The 21,864-nt window shown below is 47.8% G+C and overlaps 1 protein-coding gene across 1 annotated transcript in view; it reads left to right on the plus strand.

Moving 5' to 3' along the window:
* The window catches only part of MYO18B (myosin XVIIIB), a 248,035-nt gene that overhangs the window by 192,686 nt on the left and 33,485 nt on the right, over positions 1–21,864 (plus strand). Inside the window, exon 40 of the mRNA XM_032883267.1 lies at positions 15,286–15,416. Within this exon, the coding sequence (XP_032739158.1) occupies positions 15,286–15,416 (131 nt within the window). The remainder of the gene's footprint in view (positions 1–15,285; positions 15,417–21,864) is intronic.

Consider the following 21,864-nt stretch of genomic DNA (forward strand, 5'->3'; position numbering starts at 1 on the left):
CTATATCTTTTATTTGGGATATACATGTTAACAAGACTCTCGGGGAAAGTGTGTGTAGACGCAGGAGTTGTAGATGCTGCTTCCTGGCTGTATTACAGATGGGGAGACAGAGCCCGGGAGAAGTGAGAGACAGCACTTCCTCCCAGCCACACTCTAACCACACAGTCGCCTACCCTGTTTAGCTTATGGTTCTTGCCTCTGTCCTAGGGATGTGGTTACTCTGCTTCTATACCCTTTTCCTCCAGCTACACCATGTGCTTCCTCCTCCTAGGCATCCCTTTCTTCCTGACTCTGCCATTGTGGGGCCCAAACGTTAACCACACACCCAGTAGGTGCTCAAATATCTACTGCCCAGTGGAGTCGACTCTATGGGTCATTTGCATATGCAAAACCAAGAGCCTGCTCTTTTAAAAACTGAGGGTAGGGACTACCAGTAGTAATCAGTAGGGTTTCCTGGGCCCATCTGCCCTTCACTACTTTGAGTCTTTAGAATATAGAATAATAACACCTCTTGGCATATTAGAATCAGAAACTTTCAACCCAAAGGCCCTTAGAAACTTCGGAGTATCTCTAGTTTTCTCTCCGTCAGGACAGGTGAAGCACAGAGGTTTCGCAGATGTTCAGACTCTTTACTTTTTTTTTTTTTTTTAATTTTTGTAAAAGTAATCTCTGTGCCCAATGTGGGACTCGAACTCCTGACCCTGAGATCAAGAGTCATGTGTTCCCCCGACTGAGCCAGCCAGACGCCCCTAGATTAATTGCTATCTCACTGCAACGTATATGAAGCCCCTGGAGTGGCAGTGTCCAGTGGGGTAGCCCCCGCCTCGTGGAGCTATATAAATTCAAGTTAATTAAAATTAAATGCAATTAGGAATTCAGCTGCTCACTTCTCACTGGCCACATAGTGGACCAGTGGACGACCTGTGGACCCCAAGTGTAACTTCATGCCGGCATTACCATTTGATGGGTAATCTGAATTCTCTCCCTTTGTTCCCATCTTACTCCCCAGCTCCTCCCAGGCTTCTTCCCCAAGGTGGACCCACCCAGGCCACATGCCACGTCCTTTCTGATTCCCTTTTTATGCACGTATGGCTCTTTTTGCTTCCATAAGGAAGGGGGAGTGTAGTACATGCCTCGTATAGCCTCTGGGGGCTGTTGCTGACATGTTTCCCCGGCATGGGGAGAGAGTCAAAGAGCCAGGTGCCTGCACTGACAAGGACCAGCAAGGCCTGTCTTCCAGTCCTGGCAGCCCCCATGAGCCAAGCCCCTCCACAAGAAGCTCTAGTTGACCCCGAGTGCTGGGGAGGGCGGGTCGGATGGAGCTGGCAAGAGCCGGTGGGCCCCAGCTGCGAGGTGGATTTGATGAGCCTGTTCATCCAAGAGGCACATGCCGCTGGGCCATAACCTTGAGATGTGGAGGGTACGAGAGAGAGCGCACACTGCCTAGTTGTTTTTCTTTCCCGCTGAGTCAATAAATGAATAAATGGACCATGAGTGGCCAAGTGGTTGATATAATTTTAGACTCCATCAAAAGGAAGATCACAAAAGTATATGGAGGGACCTTCCCCGTCTCTATGTTTCCCCGCTGGGAGCCCGGGCTTCCTAATGTTCTAGTCTGGGAGGCAGCTCAAAGGAGGAGGGGGCCGTCTGGAAACATTTACCACCTGTCTGCTATGGGGCCGACATGGGGCAAAGTGCTTTCCATGCTCTCCACAATTTGTCTAATTAAAGCTGCACTTTCGACCTTATGAGCAAGGTAGTATTTTTTCCTCTATTTTACACAATTAAAGAAAAAAAAAAAAAGCTTAGAGGGACAAAGTGACTTGCCCAAGGCTGAAGAAGTAGGAAAGATTAGCACTGGGGTGTGTAATCCTTCTCCTGGACTCTGAAATGTAAGCTCCCAATCACGACTCGGGCATTTCTCAAGCGAATGTCATGTCCACACAGATCACCTGGGGATGAGGTTCAAAGGTAGATCCTGTGTCAGCAGATCTGGGAGACGGCCCGAGCGTCTGCATTCCTAACCAGTAGCTAAGTGATGCTGCCGGCCTAGATGCCTCCCTGGGGGTGGCTGGCACTTTGTTATACTCTCTTTATTCCAGATCCCCTGAACCCATGGAAGGGGGAGACTGATCTTTTAAGATGAGATCACACAGCAGGAAGTGGTTTGTTCAGGATTCAAATTCACATCTGTCTGATACAGAGTCTGTGTCTTTTCTAAAACGAGGTCTCTTGCCTGCCCTTCTGCCTTTAGCTTGGCTTTCGGCTGCATTGGGTTTTGCCACTCAGGGAATATTTTGCAATATCTGGAGACATTTCTGATGGGCACAACTTGGGGTGGGGGTGCTGCTGGTATCTACCGGGTCACGGCCAAGGATGCTGCTGTTCATGCTGAAATGCACAGAACAGCCACCTTCCCGGCACCCTGAGCAAGGAATGATCTCCCTCCCCATGTCCATGGCAACTGTCAATGGATGTCAATACATCAATGTTGTCAGTAACGCTTCTTTCTAGCACAGTCTTCTTCGGTCCAGAAAATAAAAATCCACCCAGAACCCCTGTCTGGAGACCACATCGTGCCCTTGACTTAAAGGAGTCAACAAACACTTGAAACTATCCCCCACCCCCAGAAGTAGCACAAATAAATGAGAGTCATAAAAACAACAACAACAACAAAAAGCCGATTTCCCAATCAATAAGTGTAACTTTCCACTGCTTCGAGATGAGATCAGAGTGTTAGCGTCTCTGAACATTGTCTCGCCTCAGCAGATGGAAGCCAATCTAGTCCGGAAATCATTGTCTTAATCTCCGGTCATTATCACGCCTGGCCGCACGCTGTTTACCGGCGTCTTTAGCTGTTAATGTCCATGCACTGTTTTCTCTGACAACAGCTCCCATCTCCACCCATTTCGCAGCCAGACAGCCTTGACCGGGGTCCAAGATTGGGGCGGCCCAGGGGGTGGGGGAGGGAATCTGGCATTGATCGCCAGTACCTGCAGCTCTGATCCATGTCCTGTCTGATCACGTCTTGGGCGGTGGGGGGTGCCTCTAGGAACGCAAGACTGTATTAATGAAGGTTGATGTCCCTGGGAGGGTTTGTTTCTGCTTACTTGAGTTCACACGGGATGGTTCTCTGGCTCACTGGGAATGCCGGCTGGGGCTTCCATCATTACGAAGCAATTGGACGTGCCTGAAGAGAAGTGGATCTCTGGAGAGGGGAATAGGCCACGTGATAAATAATGATCTCGTGTGCGTGGAGCTCTTCACAGTTTACAAAGCACGAAGACGTGATCAGGGCCTCACAGCGGTCTCAAGTGCAGATGGAGAGGGACCTGATGGCTGCTGTGGTGTCGAGGGGGATAGACGCTAGCACAGGTTCTTGGCTGCTGGGGAGTCAGGGCAGAGGGGGCGACCCATGTCCAGCTCTCATGTCTGGTGTGTTTCTCAATCTCACCACTGGGCTGCCTCTCCCTGTGTGTAGCCATTGGAATACAATCATTTCAGTCATTGCTGGCCCGGAGGACTTTATTCAGGGGTCAGGGGTAGGGGCGGTATTCCTGGACTCGTAGGCAGTGTCTGCAGTCCTGAGCCAAGTCTCTCCTGGGATGCCCTGGACACGTAAATATGCTAACTTGGACAAGACGTAACCAGATAGTAGACAGGCTGGGGGTTAGCATGTTGGCAATAATGACTTTATCTGATTTTGGGGCCTGTTTGCATGACTCATGAGCTGATGGTGAAGAAGTGGGACAAAGAAGAGCATGTTTTGGTGGAGAAGAGGACAGGGAGGATTTGGGGGACCAACTGGGGCTTTAAATTGGTATGGCTAATGGAGTGTAGGTTTGAGGGGCCTGGAGGACTAAATGAGGAGCATGAGAGAGCCGGGGGAGGTGGGGAGATGTGGGAAAGCAGCACAATAGAGGAGCCCCTGTCAACCTGTCACACGTCACAGGCTGTCACCCAGTTCTTCTGGGAACCTGAAAGAGGGCTGATGTTTATGGAGTGCCTGCTACGTGGTATGCAGTGTGGCAAGCACCTTCCACCCCTGATCCTCCAGCTAGTCCCACAGCACAGCCATGCCAAAGTCATTCCCACTTTATAGATGAGGAAACTGAGGGGAGAGTAGATGGGGGACAAGACTGACCTGGGGTCAGACTGTAGGTGATAGAGAAGACATCATGGAGGAAGTGACTCTGAAATGGGTCTTGAAGGATGAGTAGGAGTTCACTTGTCGGCAGGGAAGAGCATTCCAGGTGGAGGAACAGTAGGTGCAAAGGCACAGAGGCAGGAACGAACACAGGATGTTTGGGAGCTCTGAAGAACATGAGACTTCCCAAGATGTGGGGTGCAGAGTGTGGGCAGTAGAAAGAGAAGAACCCTGGAAGATGGGCTGGGGGACTATGTAGGACCCTCTAGGTTTAACCACACATTTGGACTGTGAGAAATGAGGAGGAACAGGGGCCTTTTAATCGGGAAAGACATCAGATGATAGATAGTCTCCCTTGAGTGATTTCCAGGATACAGCACAGACAAGGGGCCGGGTGAAAGAGAGGGACAGCAGTTTAAGACGGCAAGGGAACGCTTAGGGGATGATGATGGACACTGTCTCTATGATCAGAAACAGAGAGCAGTGGGGCACCTGGGTGGCTCAGTGGGTTAAAGCCTCTGCCTTCGGCTCAGGTCATCGTCCCAGTGTCCTGGGATTGAGCCCCACATCGGGCTCTCTGCTCAGCAGGGAACCTTTCTCCTCCTCTCTCTCTCTGCCTGCCTCTCTGCCTACTTGTGATCTCTATCTGTCAAGTAAATAAATAAAATCTTTAAAAAAAAAAAAAAAGAAACAGAGAGCAGGGGAAAGATGCAAGAGATGAGCCCATTGTACTGATGAGCTACTTGAGACCCAGAGTAGGGAGCTGAGGGTATGGAATAAACTGTTCTCATACTACCCTCTTTGGGTGCAGAACAGTGGACACTTGAGAAATTTTAAAGTCCAGTTTCCTTATTTCTGCAATCACATGGACTAGTGGGCTGAGAAGACATACAAGCTTCATTTCCATTTAAATTGAAATAAGACATGTCAAAGGTGGCTTGGTAATTACTGCCTAGAACAATGGCCCTCTGATGCGGGAAGTATAGTGTCGATGTATGTAGTACAGATAATTTTTGCATTGGAGACTTAATTATGTTGATATAATTATTCCTCTGTCAGGAAAATTGGGTGGCACAGATATGTCCTATTTGCATTTGAGCAGAAAAATGAAATGCCTTCCTTTTTTTTTTTTCAAGAAGCCATTGGGTGGGTGACTCTGGGGAGTCAGGAGTGGGTGTCTGGAAGTTCACTCCAGGTTGGGATGTTGGTCTGCGGCCGGTGGGGTTTTTGTGAAGGCCCTGCGAGTGTCAGCCTTGAGGGGGTCGGTGGTCCTTCTTTGTCCCATTCTGAAGATGCTGCATCAGAAGTCTCAGGCTGGGGGGGGGGGCACTCTTAGGGTTGGGAAAGCTATGGGCTCTGAATAGCTAGAGCTGTGAGGAAATTTAGAGAGTTGGGTTTATTTTACTTTATTCTCTTCTCTTTAAATGTGAATTTAATTTAACTTGCAAACTTTGTAATTCACAACAGCACGTTGCACCCTCCTGCCTGATCGCCTCCCTCTCCCCATCCTGTTGCTCAGAGAGAACCTCAACCACATTCCTTGTATAAGGGTCTAGGGTCTGCCCCGGGAGTCTGTGCCCTCCGCCACTCCCCACCCATTATAGGAATCTCAGAACCCCAAGAGTCAAGTACAAAGCCCCCTCCTCATCATTGGAACCCAGGCCTTGGCACAATTATTGCCCAAGTGGAGGGGCTGGTGTTTAGGCAAAAATGGTTCATGATCCACAGTGTGTGAAAGAGAAATCATAAAGAGAGGAGCTCACTTTCTAACAGAGAGAGGACCTAGCTTCTAGTTCTGCCTCCACCACCTAGGGAGTGGCCCAGCAAACCGCCGGGGGGCCTCCAGCTCTGACCTGGTACCTGGTGTGTACATCGCTGATGTGAGCAAGCCCATGGCGAGTGCACACAGCTGAGACCTCTGCGGGCCAGATCTTCATCAGCTGGATGTCGAACAGCCCGAGCAAGCTGCCTAAAATGTTCACTTTCCAGAATGCTACAAGAGCCTTCAGGTGATAGCTGGGGGCATTTGAAAACAATTAGTTAGGAAACGAGCGGGGAGAAGGAGGGCTGCAAGCAGGTGTCTGGAGTCCCAGTCTCTTCTGTCTCGAGATAATGGGCAATCCTGGGCAAGCGAGAGCGGTGGGGTGGGGGTCCCGGGGTTCCCTGCATGTCTGCATGGCTAACTCCATTCCACCTTTAACATAAGACCGTTTTACCTGAGTGGGTGTTAAATAGATATATCCAGACACACGTACAGAAACAAACACAGGATGGAAATACGGCAACTTGGTCATTAAGAGGGGTTGTCCCCAAGTAACAGACTTAAGGGCAATTTTTAACGTTTTTTTTTTTCCCCCTGCCACTTTATTTTCTAAATTCTCTATAGGCAACCTTGCTGGAACTTGAAAAGAAAAGAAATGCTGTTTTTCAAAGAAAAAGAATAGATTGCATGATGCTCTATCTGTGTTAGGGCTTGCAGAGCAAAGGGCCTCCCCACTGAGTGGCTTAGAAAAACAGAAATGTCGCCCAGCTCTGGAGGCCAGAAGTCTGAAATCACTGAAATCAGTGTGTTGGCAGGGCCGTGCTCCCCATCGGTACTGGAGAAGGAAGGGCTCCATGCATCTCTCTTAGCTTCTGGTGGTTTGCTGCCCATCTGTGATGTTCCTTGGCTTGGGGAGGCATCATTGCAATCTCCTGTCTACACGTGGCACCCCTTCCTTTGTGTCTTCGTGAGGTTTTGGCTCTGTATCTCTGCATCTTTCCAAGTTTCACTTCTTTTCCTAAGGACGCTAGTCATATTGGCTTAGGACACGCTGATAAACTCATTTTGACTTGACTACCTCTGTAAAGACGGTGTCTCCAAATACAGTAACGTTCTGGGGTCCTGGGGATTAGGATTTCAACCTGTTTTGAGGGGCGAGGGGGGCACACAATTCAACCTATAAACAGGTGTGTTTTTAGAAAGGGGAGGAAGTTCAGGATGGCTATGGTGTTTTCCTGTGTGGGTGGTAGAGTCCACTGAGATGGTGCCTATAGGTGAAGAAGATCCAACGTTACTACGTTCATCAGCTTCCAAGACGGTGCCTGATGACTCTCCACCTCTCACATTCACCTCCCTGCATGGCCTCCTCCCACATTGTACCAGAGTTGGTCTGTGTGACCAATAGATGGTAGGTTGTGATGATACATCATGCCCGAGGCCAGGTTATCTAAGGTGTTTGGCATTTGCCCTACTCTGTCTTAGATCATGTGCTCTGGGAGAGCCAGCCACCATGTCATGAGGGCACTCCAGGAGCTCAGTGGAGTCCGTTATGGCAGAGAACTGAAGCCTCTGGCCGATAGCCATGTCAGTGAGCCTTCTTGGAAGGGACCCTCCAGCTTCCATCAAGCCTTCAGACAGTCCACGCACTGGCTGCCGTCACCGCTGTACCATCAGGACAGACCTGCATGAGTTGTCCTTTGCTGCTGCAATAAGTTTCCACAAACTGAATAGCTTACAATGACACAATTTAACCTCCCATTGGTTTGGGAGTCAGCACTTCTTGGCTCCTGGCTGCCTCCCTCCAGCGTGATGTCACCACACCATTACTATTGCCATCTTCCCTGCTGAACCTGTCCCCTTCACCACCCCCTCTTGCAAGGACCCTTCTGATTACATTTAGGGGCCACCAGGATAATCTCTCCATCTCGAAATCCTTAATTTAATCACACCTGCAAAATCCCTCTTGCTACGTGAGTTAACATATTCCCATATGGTGGGGATTTGGATGTGGACATATGTGGGGGCTGTTACCTGTTCTACCTCAGACTCTGAGGCAGAGGCACCCAGATACACCATTCCTGAACTCCTGACCCCTAGAAAACCATGAGATAATGAGTGATATTGGATGTTTCAAAACACCGGGTATTGAGGCAATATGTTATGGGGTAATAAATAATTAATATAGACTAGGGGTTTGTAGTCCAGCATTGGATGCTGTAACACCTGAAAATTTTAATTCTGGATTTCTTGTAACTTTTTCCTTGAAGTATATGCACACACACACACACACACACACACACACACAGACACATCTCTGTACATACAGCTATGTAAAATATAAATGCTTATAAGTATATATAGATAGAGATAGACAGGAAAATAGGCAGATCTTGTAAGCATACAGTTTGACGCATAAAGCCTGGGTTGAACCTGGATGTGGTCTGTGCTCTATGCCAGTGATTCTCCTGGTTCCTCTCGGGTGCATTTCTGCCCCTTCTCTGCTCTACTCTAAATTGTTAGAAACTAGGCTTTCTAGTTTTCTTGCCTTCTGGTAGGGTCAGCCAATAATATGCAGTGATGGCCCATGGAAACACAGGGGAAAGAGAGAAGCCAGGGTATTGATCTGTCTTTATCACTGCCTTGGGGACCATCCCCAGCAGAAGCTGAGACTCTAATTCCAGATCCCATTAGGAACGCCCCTCTTCCATGAAGCTGCCTTCCACCAGCAGCCTTCCATTGGATGACCCAATGCCCTGATTTTTCCTTCTGGCCCTAGGTTGGCAGTGGCTTCCTGCCATTGCTAATCTATCCTGGTGTCTCACCTTTCCATCATCTGAATAACCAATTCCCTGTATTAAATTCCTTTATTTAAATGATCTAGAGCAATTTCCATTTTCCTGACTGATACGGTCTCCTCCAAGGTACTATATTAAATCCTTCTAGCTTCAACAACAACAAAAAAAATCAGGTTTACAAACTTCATTTTCTGAAAAAATGAGGCTGTTCTTGCTACACGGTACCTGCAGGCTTCATACTTTCTGAGTCTTTACTTAGAAAAAAGGACATGAGTTAGGTATCAAGTGAGTGCCCACACATTAGGTATACCAGATGTACACAGTTAGACATTATTTTGTTTTCCAGGAAATAATGCTGGCCTGTTATGGGGTGAAGAACTGAAAGTGAGGAAGGATTAAGAACTCTGCAAAATTCACATAGGTGTTTCACTTTCGTGTTCCTCCCATGTCGTTGGTAGCATTGCATGTCCCCCTCCCTGCCCATCAGGATCTCTTCTGAAGTGTGGTGGGCTTCCACTGTCCTCAGTTCCACAAAGTGCTTACCAGTTTTCAAGGAGAAATAGCCCTCTCCCCTGCCAATCAACCAACTATTGTGTCCTTTTTGAGGTGTTTCCAGGAGGGGTGAATAAATTGTGGCAGTGTTGGGAGTTCTGTTGATGCTGGTAGGTGGACCACTGGAGAAAATGCTTAGCTTGGTAGCTCACAGAACAGACTGTGGCCCTAGAGTGCCTGGGTCTATGCAGTGATTGATTGGACATGCCTGCCGCAGGTGTAGAAATGGGCGGGAGGAATTGTCAGATATTGGCTGACCCTCTGGAAACAGGCGGGCCTGAGCTTGCATCTGTATGTCCCTTTCTAGCTGTGTGACTTTGAGGTCTTTGATGAGTCTCTCTGTGTCCCTTATAGCATGATAAACCTAGAATCAAACAATTAATTTGCAAGAGAATTATGAAGAAAAGGACCTTGGATAGTGATGACTACCTTCTCCCTAGTCCCTCTTTTTGCTAAAGGTTGGGCTCTTTTGCAATCTTAAGTAAGAGCATCTCATGCATAGTCTTGGGTTTTCTACTGGGTACCCCAAGTCTTTCCTTTCCCAGATTGAGACTGAACACTCCTGTTACTGTTCGCTCCATTGCCAAAACAGCCTTGAACTCTGGCCAGGACGTTCATAGGGCTTTTTATTCCCCCACAGCCTCATTTTTCCCAGGAAAATAACCCTGGGACAATTTGAATGAAACAGTGGCGGTTCCTCATCACCTCCTCATTTCTTTCTGGGCAGATTGCCCCCACCTCTGGAGGCACAAGCATCCTTGGATAAAGCAGTAGTGATTAGAGGCAAAGTAGAAGAGAGTTGTGCGCTGGGGTCAGGACACCTGGATCCTGCTGCAGATCACTGCGTCTTGACTGTATGACCCTAGGCAAGTGATTTAACCTTTCTGAGGCTCAGCCTGTTCATCTGTAAAATAAGGATAATGAGGCTGCCGTGGGAGACACTGAGCAGGCGGTCCAGGGGATTGTTCCTCGCAGCATAGACAGAAAAAAATCCTATATTTCTTAACTTTCTGATCAGAAAAGTCATTCATATCCTCTGCAGAAGGTCTGGAGAAGTATAAAAAGGGAGACAAAAATCACCTGATATTTCACCACTCAGAGAGAATAACACTGCTATTACTTTTTTTTTTTTTTAAGATTTATTTGACAGACAGAAATCACAAGTAGGCGGAGAGGCAGGCAGAGAGAGGGGGGAAGCAGGCTCCCCGCTGAGCAGAGAGCCCAATGTGGGGCTCGATCTCAGGACCCTGAGATCATACCTGAGCCGAAGGCAGAGGCATCAACCCACTGAGCCACCCAGGCGTCCCAACACTGCTATTACTTTGTTGTAATGTTCTCATGTTACTTTTTATGTTTTTGTATTGCACTTGACTCTGAGGGTTTATAAAGATCATGTGAGACGAGACATCTCATACATTTAGCAGAGGACCTGCCCATGTGAGAAAATAGAAATAAATACATTCATGTGATAATTTAATAAATATTAATTAAGCATATGTATGTGTCAGACTGGGAATGTTCATGCATCTGTATCTGAATAGACACATTTGCACATATGTTTGTGTGTATTTATATGTATTTATAATAGCATATGTGTTTGTGTGTAAGGTTTCTTTAGGGCTGCACTATGTAACATGAAGTTTCTGTTTGTTTTTAGTGAGTCAGAAGAAGATGACAAAGTGAGTTTTTATCATGTTTCAAGAGTGTTTCTGATCTATATCTGATCTGATAATATAAACTGAATATAAAAATATAGTCTGATCTATAATATAAACTACATGAAATTAATTTCCTTGGGGTACACCTTGAAAGGACAGAGAGCCAACATCTAGGGCTCAGAAACTGACCTGAGAGTCCTGTGCATTTGCATTCCAGGAAGATGCCCTAGGCAAAGAAAATGAGGAGCAGTTCTAAATATTAGCCTCTAATTGAACATCACAAAAGGAGATGATTTTAATTGCAGCCATAATTATCATATGAAGGACCTCCCACATGGGCAGCTTTCAGTGGCATGCTCTAGGGGGAGTCGCTTGGGAGTTTAACAAGGGTTAATGATTCTCTTAAGCGATGCTGGGGAGGTCAGAAGTATACATACTACTTCCACTGCATTTATCTCTGTATGCATGGTGTGTATATCATGTATGCTTTCATGAGTATAATACCCAGGCCCCTCCTTCATTCACCGTTTATACTCATGCAGTGACACCATTCATTCAATCCCCACATCCAGACTGAGTGCCCGCTCAACCCCAGCAATACAGAGAGATTAGGTTCCTGCAAGAATGTAAGCTCCAGGGAAGTTAGGACTGTATCTGCATCACCTGTGCGTAGGTCAGTACCAGCACACAGTAGGTGCTCAATAGATGTTTACTGAGTGAGTGAAGGATATGAATATTTGTCTACGTGAAATGAATATATAATATATATGGTAAGACGTTGTGTATCATTACAATGTGTATATCACTACCGTTGTAGTTACAGAGTAACTGGGCATATGATATATTTATTAGTGGGTTTCTGCTGTATACATCTTACTATCTGAATAGTTTCATATCCTAATTTCTCCCCCAACTGCTTCATGCTTCAGGTCTCTAAAGAGAGAGAATAACAGAGGGGACCAGCTTCACATGTGGCCTTAAAATACAACCCTGTTTGCCTGTGGCAGTCCCAATTCAAACCCAAGCATTGTTAGCCACATGTCTCGAGGGAGGATGAAGGCCCCGGAATCCCAGACCAGAGAGTGGCGGGTGCCTCCCTTTTGCCCCCTTCTCCTTGTGGACCTCCTCTGTGTCTCCTGAGCGGTCTCTGGCCAGGGCCTTATTTGGTCTTCCCCAGGGACAGTCTGGGGCACTGCATTCCCTTAATGACTTGGTCTCTGCAATCAGCAGACTCTGTTTGCTTTTCAAGTTGAAGCAGAAAAGCTTAGCTGATTGATGATTGCACAGACTCCAGATTTCCCCAATCCATCTCCTTGGGTATTCCCCCCAGACCTGATCTGAGTCCCCTGGACCCCATCCTTGGTCCATATACCCTCAACTATGGATGGTTTTCTTGTCACTGCTCTCCTTGCTCTGTCTAATTAACTCATCCCCTACACTGCCCTTGGTTGAATCCATGTCTTTCCTCTGCAGGGCACTGAAATACCTTCTAAGCCAGAGTCCTTTTCCACCTGTGACCTTGGCAAAAACCTCAGTGATGCACTGTTCCTCACCCTAGTTGTTCCTCGTTCTCCTCTGAAAAAAAATGATATGGTAACAATGTTGGCTAAAGCCCTTCCTCCCTGGAGGTCAGAGAGGTTGAGTAACTTGCTATAGGTCACACAGCCAGTAAGGGGCAGAGCCGGGATTTGAACCAAGGCACCCTGGCTCTAGAGGCTCCTTTGTCTTTCAAGATATTATGGATTTGACTCATCTCAGCTCCCCCTTTCCTCTGCTTCGTTCCAGCCCAGAGCCATCCATCCCTGAGACACAATGCCTGTCCCTGGTGGTTCTGTCCTCTGCCCACCAGGAGGCTCCACAAGAGTTAAGACTTTAGGCACTTGTTGTTGCCCCTACATGACATTGCATGGGCAAAGCTCCTGCAGGCACAACTGGGAGGGGACACCAGTGCTCTTTTCTCATCCCTGGGCTCAGGAGGCATAAAGAGCTGTCACTCGAGAACCCAAGACCAGGCTGTGCATCCAAGCTCTCTGCTCTTCCTGCCACGTGACCTCACATGGGCCATTCTGCCGCTCTGCTCTCGCTTTCCTCAGCTCCAAAATAAACATTCACCCCATGCCTAAAACGGTCTGGACATGGACTTCGGCTAGCATCTCCGCGTTTTACAAAGACACAGGCGCCCTGTCTCCTGGGAGACCGTGGTCGATTCTGTTGCCCTAGGTGGGAGCTGAGCTCAGACAAGTGCTCCTCTAAGCTGCCGGGGACTTTGCACCTGGTCATTTTTCTAGGTGTCTTTAGGAGCTGACACGCCAGCATCCAGAGGCAAACGCCTCCTCAGCCATTCCCGCAGTGTGTGTTATTTCCTTTGACAGTCCACTGGCCTCCCTGCCTGGGGGCCCCTGCCTCGGACTGGCTCTCACCTTGTCAGCACCAAGATGGGGATTTCACAGCTGGCAACTTCAATCAGCTACAGCGCACTGCCAGCCCCTGTCACCACCCCGCGCACCTCTCTCCACACTGCTGCTTCTCAGCTCCAGTCAGCCCTGAGCCTTCTCCGTCTTTGCTCTTGCTTTCTCTCTCTCTCTCTCATTAAAATTGGAAAACCTCAAAATCAGATTAAAGGCACAGGCCCACCATACCATGAATAGACCAGCCACTCTGCAAAGGGGAGCTGTGGGTATCCCCTTAATGGGGGAGCAGTCCTGGTCCTCCCTGAATTTCACTGGGGGGTGTGCACATGTAGCCCCAGAAAGATCACCGGCAAGACTGGTCTTTAAATTCGGGCTCTGCACGTTAGTGCCCAGAATGACTTCTGACTCTGCGGGCCTCCATTTCTTCATCTGCAACAGAAAGAAAACAATCATGGGCTCACAGAGGCACTGTAAACTGTTCCAGGTTGCACAGCTAGTGAGTTAAATGGGCAGCTGGGAACAGCACTTAGATCTGACCCTGAATCTTTCTATTTTCACCCTTTCACGTTCTCAGCAGTTGGTATAAGTATGTTCCTTAAAGGAACAATCAACAGGGGTGCCTGGGTGGCTCAGTCAGTTAAGAGTCCAACTTTCAATCTCAGCCCCGGTCTCAATCTCGGGGTCCTGAATTCAAGCCCTGTGCTGAGTTCCATGCTGAGCCTGGAGCCCACTTTAAAAAAATAACAAAAATAAATAAAACAAGAGTCAACAAGTAATCCTTACATAACTAGAATGGCTTAAAAGAAAAATGTTGTCTATAATCCCCCTCTTCTTCCTCATCTTTAAATATCACCAGCTTCCAAAGTGTTTTTCCGATTGTATGTGTGTTATTTGCAGATAGATGGGGGCATGATATTCCCTGTGCTATTCCGTTTGCTTAACATTATTCTCCAGAAGCATTCTACGCTGCCACAATCCTTATTTCAAATGTTAATGTGTGCCTAATGGCATCAAAGAGACACGCTGTGATCCCCCATTCCCAGTTGTTAGATGATGAGGCTGCTTTCAGCTTCTCCCTGCATCCTCTGGGAGAGATCTTACTCTGCCTTTTGATTGATCCCCTGTAGGTTTAAGCCAAGGTTTCTCAGACTGGGCACTATGGACATTTGGATGAGGCCATTCCTGGTGGAGGGGGTTGTCTTGTGCATTGTAAGATGTCATACAGCATCCCTGTTTCTACCTGCTCCTGCCAGTAGCACACTGCCCCCCAACCCCCGACAAACTGTGACAACAAAAATGTCTCTAGGCATTGCTTAGGGTCTCCTGGGCTGGGGAGTGAGGGGGCTGGCAGAATCATCCTTAGTTGATGATCATTGTGATAAATGGTAGGGGTGGATGACATAGGCTGCAAATGGAAATCAGAGGTTTTCCAGAGTCTGCACAGAATCGAATTAAGGCAGGATCAGAGAGGAGAGGGATGAACCCTCAGAGACACCAGTCAGGGGCACCTAGCTGGAGTGCCATGCTTCCCTCGGCCTCAGTTTCTCATCTGCAAAATGGGAGCAAGACTAGTGACCCATCTGCCAGACTTTCGAGCAGTGAGGGAGGTAATCAGGGTAAGATGCTTGACACAGTGCCCGGCACAAAAAGATCTCAGTAAATGGCAGCGTTGTCTGCTTGCTCTGGGAGGAGCCCCTCTGGCTTGTCCACCGTTGCCCTTGCTGCCTCTGTCTGTGGGTCATGCCCTCATGGCCCCCAAAACATCCATGTCCTCTATAAAATTCAAAGCATCTGTCTGAGGTTCCATAAGCCCATCTGTATAGAGAGGGGGTGTCCATTACGTACTAGGTGCTTGGTGAACACGCAGTGCAGCCCATGGTGTGTCTTCCTCCCCAGAAGCTCTGGCCGGTGCATGGCTTCTTGTCCAAGGCCAACATGTGCTTGTGGTCTCTGCCTTCAGGAGAAGTACGTGGAGGAGCTCGCAGCAGTGAGACAGACCCTCCAGACAGACCTGGAGACGTCCATCCGGCGGATCGCCGACCTGCAGACAGCCTTAGAGGAGGTGGCGTCAAGCGACAGTGACACGGAGAGGTAACCTCTGGGGGCCAAGTGCATTACTTCACATGCAAAATGGACATAATACTTTGGACCAACCACTCAAGTGGCTTTATTTTGACTACCTGAGATGCACAGATTGACCTTTCACATGCTGAACCCACTGCCTACCTCATAAGGTTGTCAGTGAGGGTCAAATGAGGTGCTAGATGGACACCACTTAGAACAGTGCCAGGAGTGCACATGGGCTGTCAGGGTGTAAGTGGTGTTTGTGCACATAAGGGGCATCTCTTCCCAGAGGCAACAGCTGATTCAGAGATGCAAAAATGAGACAGCTGGTAATGGGCCAGACCACTCAAATTCAGTGTCAGGGTTTCTCTCCTTTCCCAGAAGACAGGTTGCTTCCGACCATCTCAACTCAAATCTCGAGCTGCCACAGGCCATGGGTGGGCTGCTTACCTGGAGGGAGTTCGAGGTGTCCCAGGTGGGCACATGGGCCTGGGATGTTCAGCCTCTGCAGGGGACCCATAGCATCCTATTCCCCAGAGCTGCTTTTGTAACGTTGGCATGTTACTTCTCTGGAAACCACAGCTGCCTGGCTGGCTGCAGCTTGTCTGCCCCATATCTCAGCCTTTGCCACGAAGCCTGGGCAGCAGGAAAAGGCATTTTCTTTGCATTGCTTTGGTAAGAAATAAGGTGTCTTAGCCTAACCTTCAGATGTGGCTCCCTCCCTACACACACCTGCGTGGACTACATTGGCCACAGCTCCCTCTTGGTCTTTGTCTCTGTGTGGGATGATTCCTGTTGCAGCCAGAACAATCCCAATATCAGACCATGAATGCAATTCTCTCCACTTTCGAGGACCCTGAGAGAGGTTCAAGGTCACACAGCAAATTAGCATCGTGCACCAGGTGAGAACCCAGGGCTGCTGAGTGTCCTACCCTAGACCTTTGCCTGTCGCACCCCCTTAATAGGGTGAAGCAGGGGCAAGCTGCTGAGAGGTGTGGGCGGGAGATGGGCGGTGAGGAAAACAGTGGTGTAAGTCAGCTATGGGTTAGCCTCAGGAAGAACGGGTAGAGCTCACCATACCTGGTCAAGGAATAAAAGCCCCGGAAGGAAACACATCAACATTCTAATACTGATGGAAGGCATTGCTGCTAAAGTTATGGACTTTATTTTCTTATTTCTTTAAGGTTATTTATTTATTTTAGAGAGAGAGAAAGAGAAAGCAGGGTGAAGGGGCAGGGGGAGAAGGAGAGAGCGAGTCCTAAGCAGACTCTGTGCTAAGGGTTGAGCCCACTGGGGAGCTTGAGCTCATGACCCCAAGATCACCACCTGAGCTGAAGCCAGAGTCAGTCGCTTAATGGACTGAGCCACCCAGGTGCCCCTAAGTTAGGGACTTTACACACCGGATTTTAGAATGTGAACATGTCCTTTCCTTGATGTGGTTCCAGGCTGGTCATAACTGCTCAGAGATGTGTAACCTCGGACTTTTCCGTAATGATGTTCATGCTCAGAATCAGTCAGATGGAGACCCAGGGGGCTCTCCACATCCTTGCCTCTAAGTAAAGGGCTTCATTTGAGAAGTCTCAGTTTGTGCAAAAATAGCTTCTATGCACAATTCTAAGTATCACCACCATGCCCTGCTAATTTGCACGGCCACCAAATTTGGGTGAAACGGCCACTACTGGTGTTGCCCCTGCTTCCTGACTCAGGATTACATTGAGGATGTCCCGTTCACCACCTCCCTGCGGCCTTACTAGTGTCCTGGCAGAACTCGCGTCTATAATTACAAACCCTTGTCAATATTACCCACTCGAGGGGAGCCTGGGTGGCTCAGTGGGTGAAAGCCTCTGCCTTCAGCTCAGGTCATGATCCCAGGTCCTGGGATCGAGCCCCACATCGGGCTCTCTGCTCAGTGGGGAGTCTGCTTCCTTCTCTCTCTCTGCCTGCCTCTCTGCCTACTTGTGATCTCTGTCTGTCAAATAAATAAATAAAATCTTTAAAAAAAATATTACCCACTCGATGCTGGGGTTGACTTTTCCATTAATAAAGACATTAGCGCTTTCACATTAATTATAGTGAGAATTAATGGTTGTGTATAGTAGTTTTTGTTTTTGTTTTTTTAACCAATGAGCAAAACTTTGGAACCGTTTTCACTTGCAGCCAGAGATTATTTTTCTTTCCCCCCCCACTTTTTTTTTTTTTTTTAAGAGAGCGAGCACAAGCTGGGGGTGGGAGAGAGATAAATTTAAGCAGGCTCCATGCTCAGCACAGAGCCTGATGTGGGGCTCCATCCCACAAGCCTGAGATCATGACCTGAGCTGACACCAAGAGTCAGACATTTAACTGACTGAGCCACCCAGGCTCCCAGCTTTTCTTTCTTTTTTTTTTTTTTTTCAAGTTTTTATTTTAATTTCAGTATAGTTAACATACAGTGCTCTATTAATTTCCAGTGTACAATACAGTGATTGAATGATTCTATACATTATTCAGTGCTTGTCAGCATAAGTGAACTCTTAATCCTTATTACACTTATCCCTCCACCCCTGCCCACCTCCCCTCTGGCAGCTGTCAGTTCATTCTCTAGAGGTAAGGATCAGTTTCTTGGCTTGCCTTTCTCTTTTCTTTTTTTTCCCTTTGCACATTTGTGTGTTGTTTTTTTTTCAATTCTGCGTAGGAGTGAGATCATACGGTGTTTGTCTTTCTCTGATTGACTAATTTCACTTAGCATAATACTCTCTAGCTCCATCCATGTCATTGCAAATCGCAAGATTTCATCCTTTTTGACAGCTGAGTAATATTCCTGTGTGTGTGTGTGTGTGTGTGTGTGTGTGTGTGTGTGTGTGTATACATGTATATAACAGCTTCTTTATCCATTGTCTATTGATGGAAACTTGAGTTCCTTCCAAAATTTGAGTATCATAGATAATGCTGCCATAAACAAAGGGTTGCATGTACGCCTTTGAATTAATGTTTTCATATTCTTTGGGTAAGTACCCAGTAGTGAGATTACTGGATTATAGGGTATTTCTATTTTTAATTTTTTGAGGACCCTCCCTACCATTTTCCACAGTGGCTATACCAATAATGCATGAGGGTTCCCTTTTCTCCACATTCTCGCCAACACTTATTGTTTTTTGTCCTTTTGGTTTTAGCCATTGTGACAGGTATGATGTGAGAGCTCATTGAGGTCTTGATACGCATTTCCTGATGATGAGTGATGTTGAGCATCTTTTCATGTGTCTGTTGGCCCTTGGTATGTCTTCTTTGGAGAAATGTCTGTTTGTATCTTCTGCCCACCTTTAACTGGATTCTTTGATTTTGGGGTGTTCAGATCATTTTTCTAATACATGAACATTATCAATGAAATAAATGGAAGTTATCAAAATAACAAAATAGGAAAGAGGCAGAGGACCCGTGCTCGGAGGTGTGGGTAGATGCTGAACAGAAGGTGTGGCAGAAGCAGGGAGCATCTTCTTGCCTGGGGAGTGAAATCCCGGGGGTGAGGTCATGGAGGGTCACATGCATCACTCCAGTCTCAGCTTATAGGGGCTCCTCTTGAGCCTTAAAGGGACCCTGCCCTCACCTTCACCTTGACAGGAGGTACCTTTACCTCTTTCCTCTTGTTCATACCCATCCAGCTTTTCTGAGCTCCAGACCCCGGGTCCCTGGGAATCCCCTCTGAACACCTGAACCCCAGCTTCCTGTCTGCATTTTCACAATTTTCTGTCTCAGGAGGACTTTGTCCTGACTCTCTGCCCTCTAACTTGGATTCAAAAGAGATGCAGAGCTGAGATTTCTCCCGTAGCATGAGAATAGGGGGGTGACGGGGGGAGAATTGCCCGCAAAGAAGTCTCAACGCATTTAATTGCACTGCAATTAAACTGATTCTCAGCAATAAAAGGCAATCCATGCCTTGCTGGTCTGCAGAGGCACCGTCCAGAGCAGAGCCCCAGCTCCTACCCCTGGTAGGAGCCTGTCCTCTTCCCCATTCCGCTCCTCTCTGTACTTCTGCTTAATTGTCTCATCATCTGGGGTATGTCTGTGGGTTGGATGGGAGCCCAAAGGATTCGGCGAGGTACCTCTCCAAACTGAGCTCTCAATTAGGACTCGCACCCACCCTGGGGGGAGAGCAAGAGAGAGTGTGTATGTGGTGTTTCTGCTGGAGGTAAGGTTTTTTAAGAGACTTGTTCAAATTATGAAAAGTCACATTTCCCCATGTTGGGAATTAGATCCGAGCGTAACAGGCCTTCCAGGCTGGAAACGCGGTTACGTGCTCAGAAAGCCAGGTGGCCCGTGTGGTGGAATTTAAACACGTGCCATCCTGCACTCGGGCTCTGTGTTGTGCCTTAGATCATGGCATCAACCCTCGCAGATTACTGGGGAAATCCTTTAAGCTGGTCCCCTGGGTCCCGGAGCATGCTCATTACTCATGGAGGGAGGGATGCCTCAGCTGAAAGCCTTGTCTATTCTTGGCTCAGGGTCTGCACTGCTCTGCCTGTCATCTTTCCGGGGGTTTGAGGTGCAGGGGGTGGCAGTGTGAAGAAGTCAATGGATGACTTCTGACTCCTAGGTCAGCTGAGAGTGCATCAATTCCAGCTGGCCCAGTCAGAATCGAATGCTCTAGAAAGGTGTCTTTTGTTGCTGTGTTGCATATAAGCTGTTTGTTTCTCAACATACATCCTTTTAACTGGGATAAAATTAGGCTGCAATTAGGATAAGTAGGAAGGGGATAAGTAGGAAGATGTGGGTCTCACCACAGGTGGCTGCTGCCACTGAGGGCATCATTCTGAGTTGATTTATTTATCAGTGGGTCCAGACTCTGGCCGGACTCTAAAGCTTCCTGCTACCTAGGAGGGCAGGCTTTGGAACTGCTCACATTACTTTTCCTAAAACTCCCTTACCTTCTAATTTGCACCCTCTGAGCTCCCCTGTCTGAGTAATAAGTATGCCCAAGGCCTGGGGGAACAGCTTAAAGCATCTTTCTGTCATTCTGAGAAGGTTGATACACCATTTGCAATGACAACATGGATAGCTCACATTTAAATGACATCCAAGAAGCCATCTGGCTTTCCAAGTGTCCTAGCTTGGGAGGCCTGGATACCCAGCTAATGGGGTTCACGGGGAGTCAGGGCTCCAACCTAGTTTATCTGCTCCTGCCTTATGGGAAATGATGGTTATTGGGATGAGAGATATTCTCTGCTGAGGACTGACTTGGTGCAAGGCTGTACACCAGACGTGGTTCTCACAACTTTTGAGGTTGGTACCTATTTTATGGACAAGGATGCTAGACTCAGAGAAGTTGAGGAGCTGGCTTGGGTTCACCCAGAAAGTGTTGGGGCCATGATGTTCTCCAGACCAACTTCACCTCCCGCACTTCCAATGCGCAGGCTCTTCTGTTATGTCCCAGGTACCCCTTTTCCCCCTTTCTCTGGTCAAGGTCTTTGTTCTTTGCCAAGTAACTGGCCTGTCACACAGGTGCATGTGTGTCTGTCACTGTGGCTGGGAGCCAGTGCCTTCTTTTTTTAATTCCCAGGCAATGTATGCATTTAGACAGGAATTGTCTGACAAGGACTCATGCCAAAAGAATACGACAGAAGACATCTAATTAATTGCCTTGCCTATCAGCAAGCCCCTGTCCACCAATGCCTGGCACAAGTTCTTTGAAAACCACATGCACCAAAGGTGAGAAAAAGAACGACCAATAGGTCAGGAGGATGGGTTTTGTCCTGGCTGTACCACCGACAAGATCTGGACCAGATCATCTGCCCTTCCTGGGCCTCTGCCAGTCCAATCAACACATTAAAATCTTTGTCATTGCCATCCGTATTCACCTTCCGTGTTTTGTTTTTAAAGATTTTATTTATTTCTTTGAGAGAGAGAGAGAGAGAAAGAGAGCAAAAGTGGGGTGAGGGGCAGAGGGAGAAGCAGGCTCCCCACCGAGCAGAGAGCCCGATGCAGAGCTCAATCCTGGGACTCCAAGATCATGACCTGAGCTGAAGGCAGATGCTTAACCAACTGAGCCACCCAGGCAGCCCTTCACCTTCCCTGTTAAGACAGGAGGTAAAAGTAAGAAATAGACAAACATCAAGCTCACAGCCCAGAGACTTTTTCTTCATAGGGTAAAAGGGTCAGTGGATTTTAAATTCCCTCTTAAGTGGAACCCTCCACCCCCCGTTTTTTTTTACACCAGCATAAACTCTTATAGAAAATTCTAGCTTAGCATGGAGTACAGAGATGAAGGTTCAAGGTCAAGCCTCCCTACTCAGGCTCTCTCCCTAACCCCTTGGAAGCCCCTGTAAGGTTTCCCAGAACACAAGGCCTCTAGACCATGGTTCACAAACTCCAGTGTCTACCAGGACCAATAATAATCCGTGACTTGTAAAGGCACTCTGGTGGGGATTTCTACCCATCTGGTTCAGTGAGTCTTAGGATCATGCCAAACAAAACTCCTGTTTCTGCCTGAATGCCTTTCCCCTCC

Source organism: Lontra canadensis, unplaced genomic scaffold (genome assembly GCF_010015895.1).
Source record: "Lontra canadensis isolate GAN:19392208 unplaced genomic scaffold, GSC_riverotter_1.0 scaffold87, whole genome shotgun sequence".
NCBI classification, from domain to species: Eukaryota; Metazoa; Chordata; class Mammalia; order Carnivora; family Mustelidae; genus Lontra; species Lontra canadensis.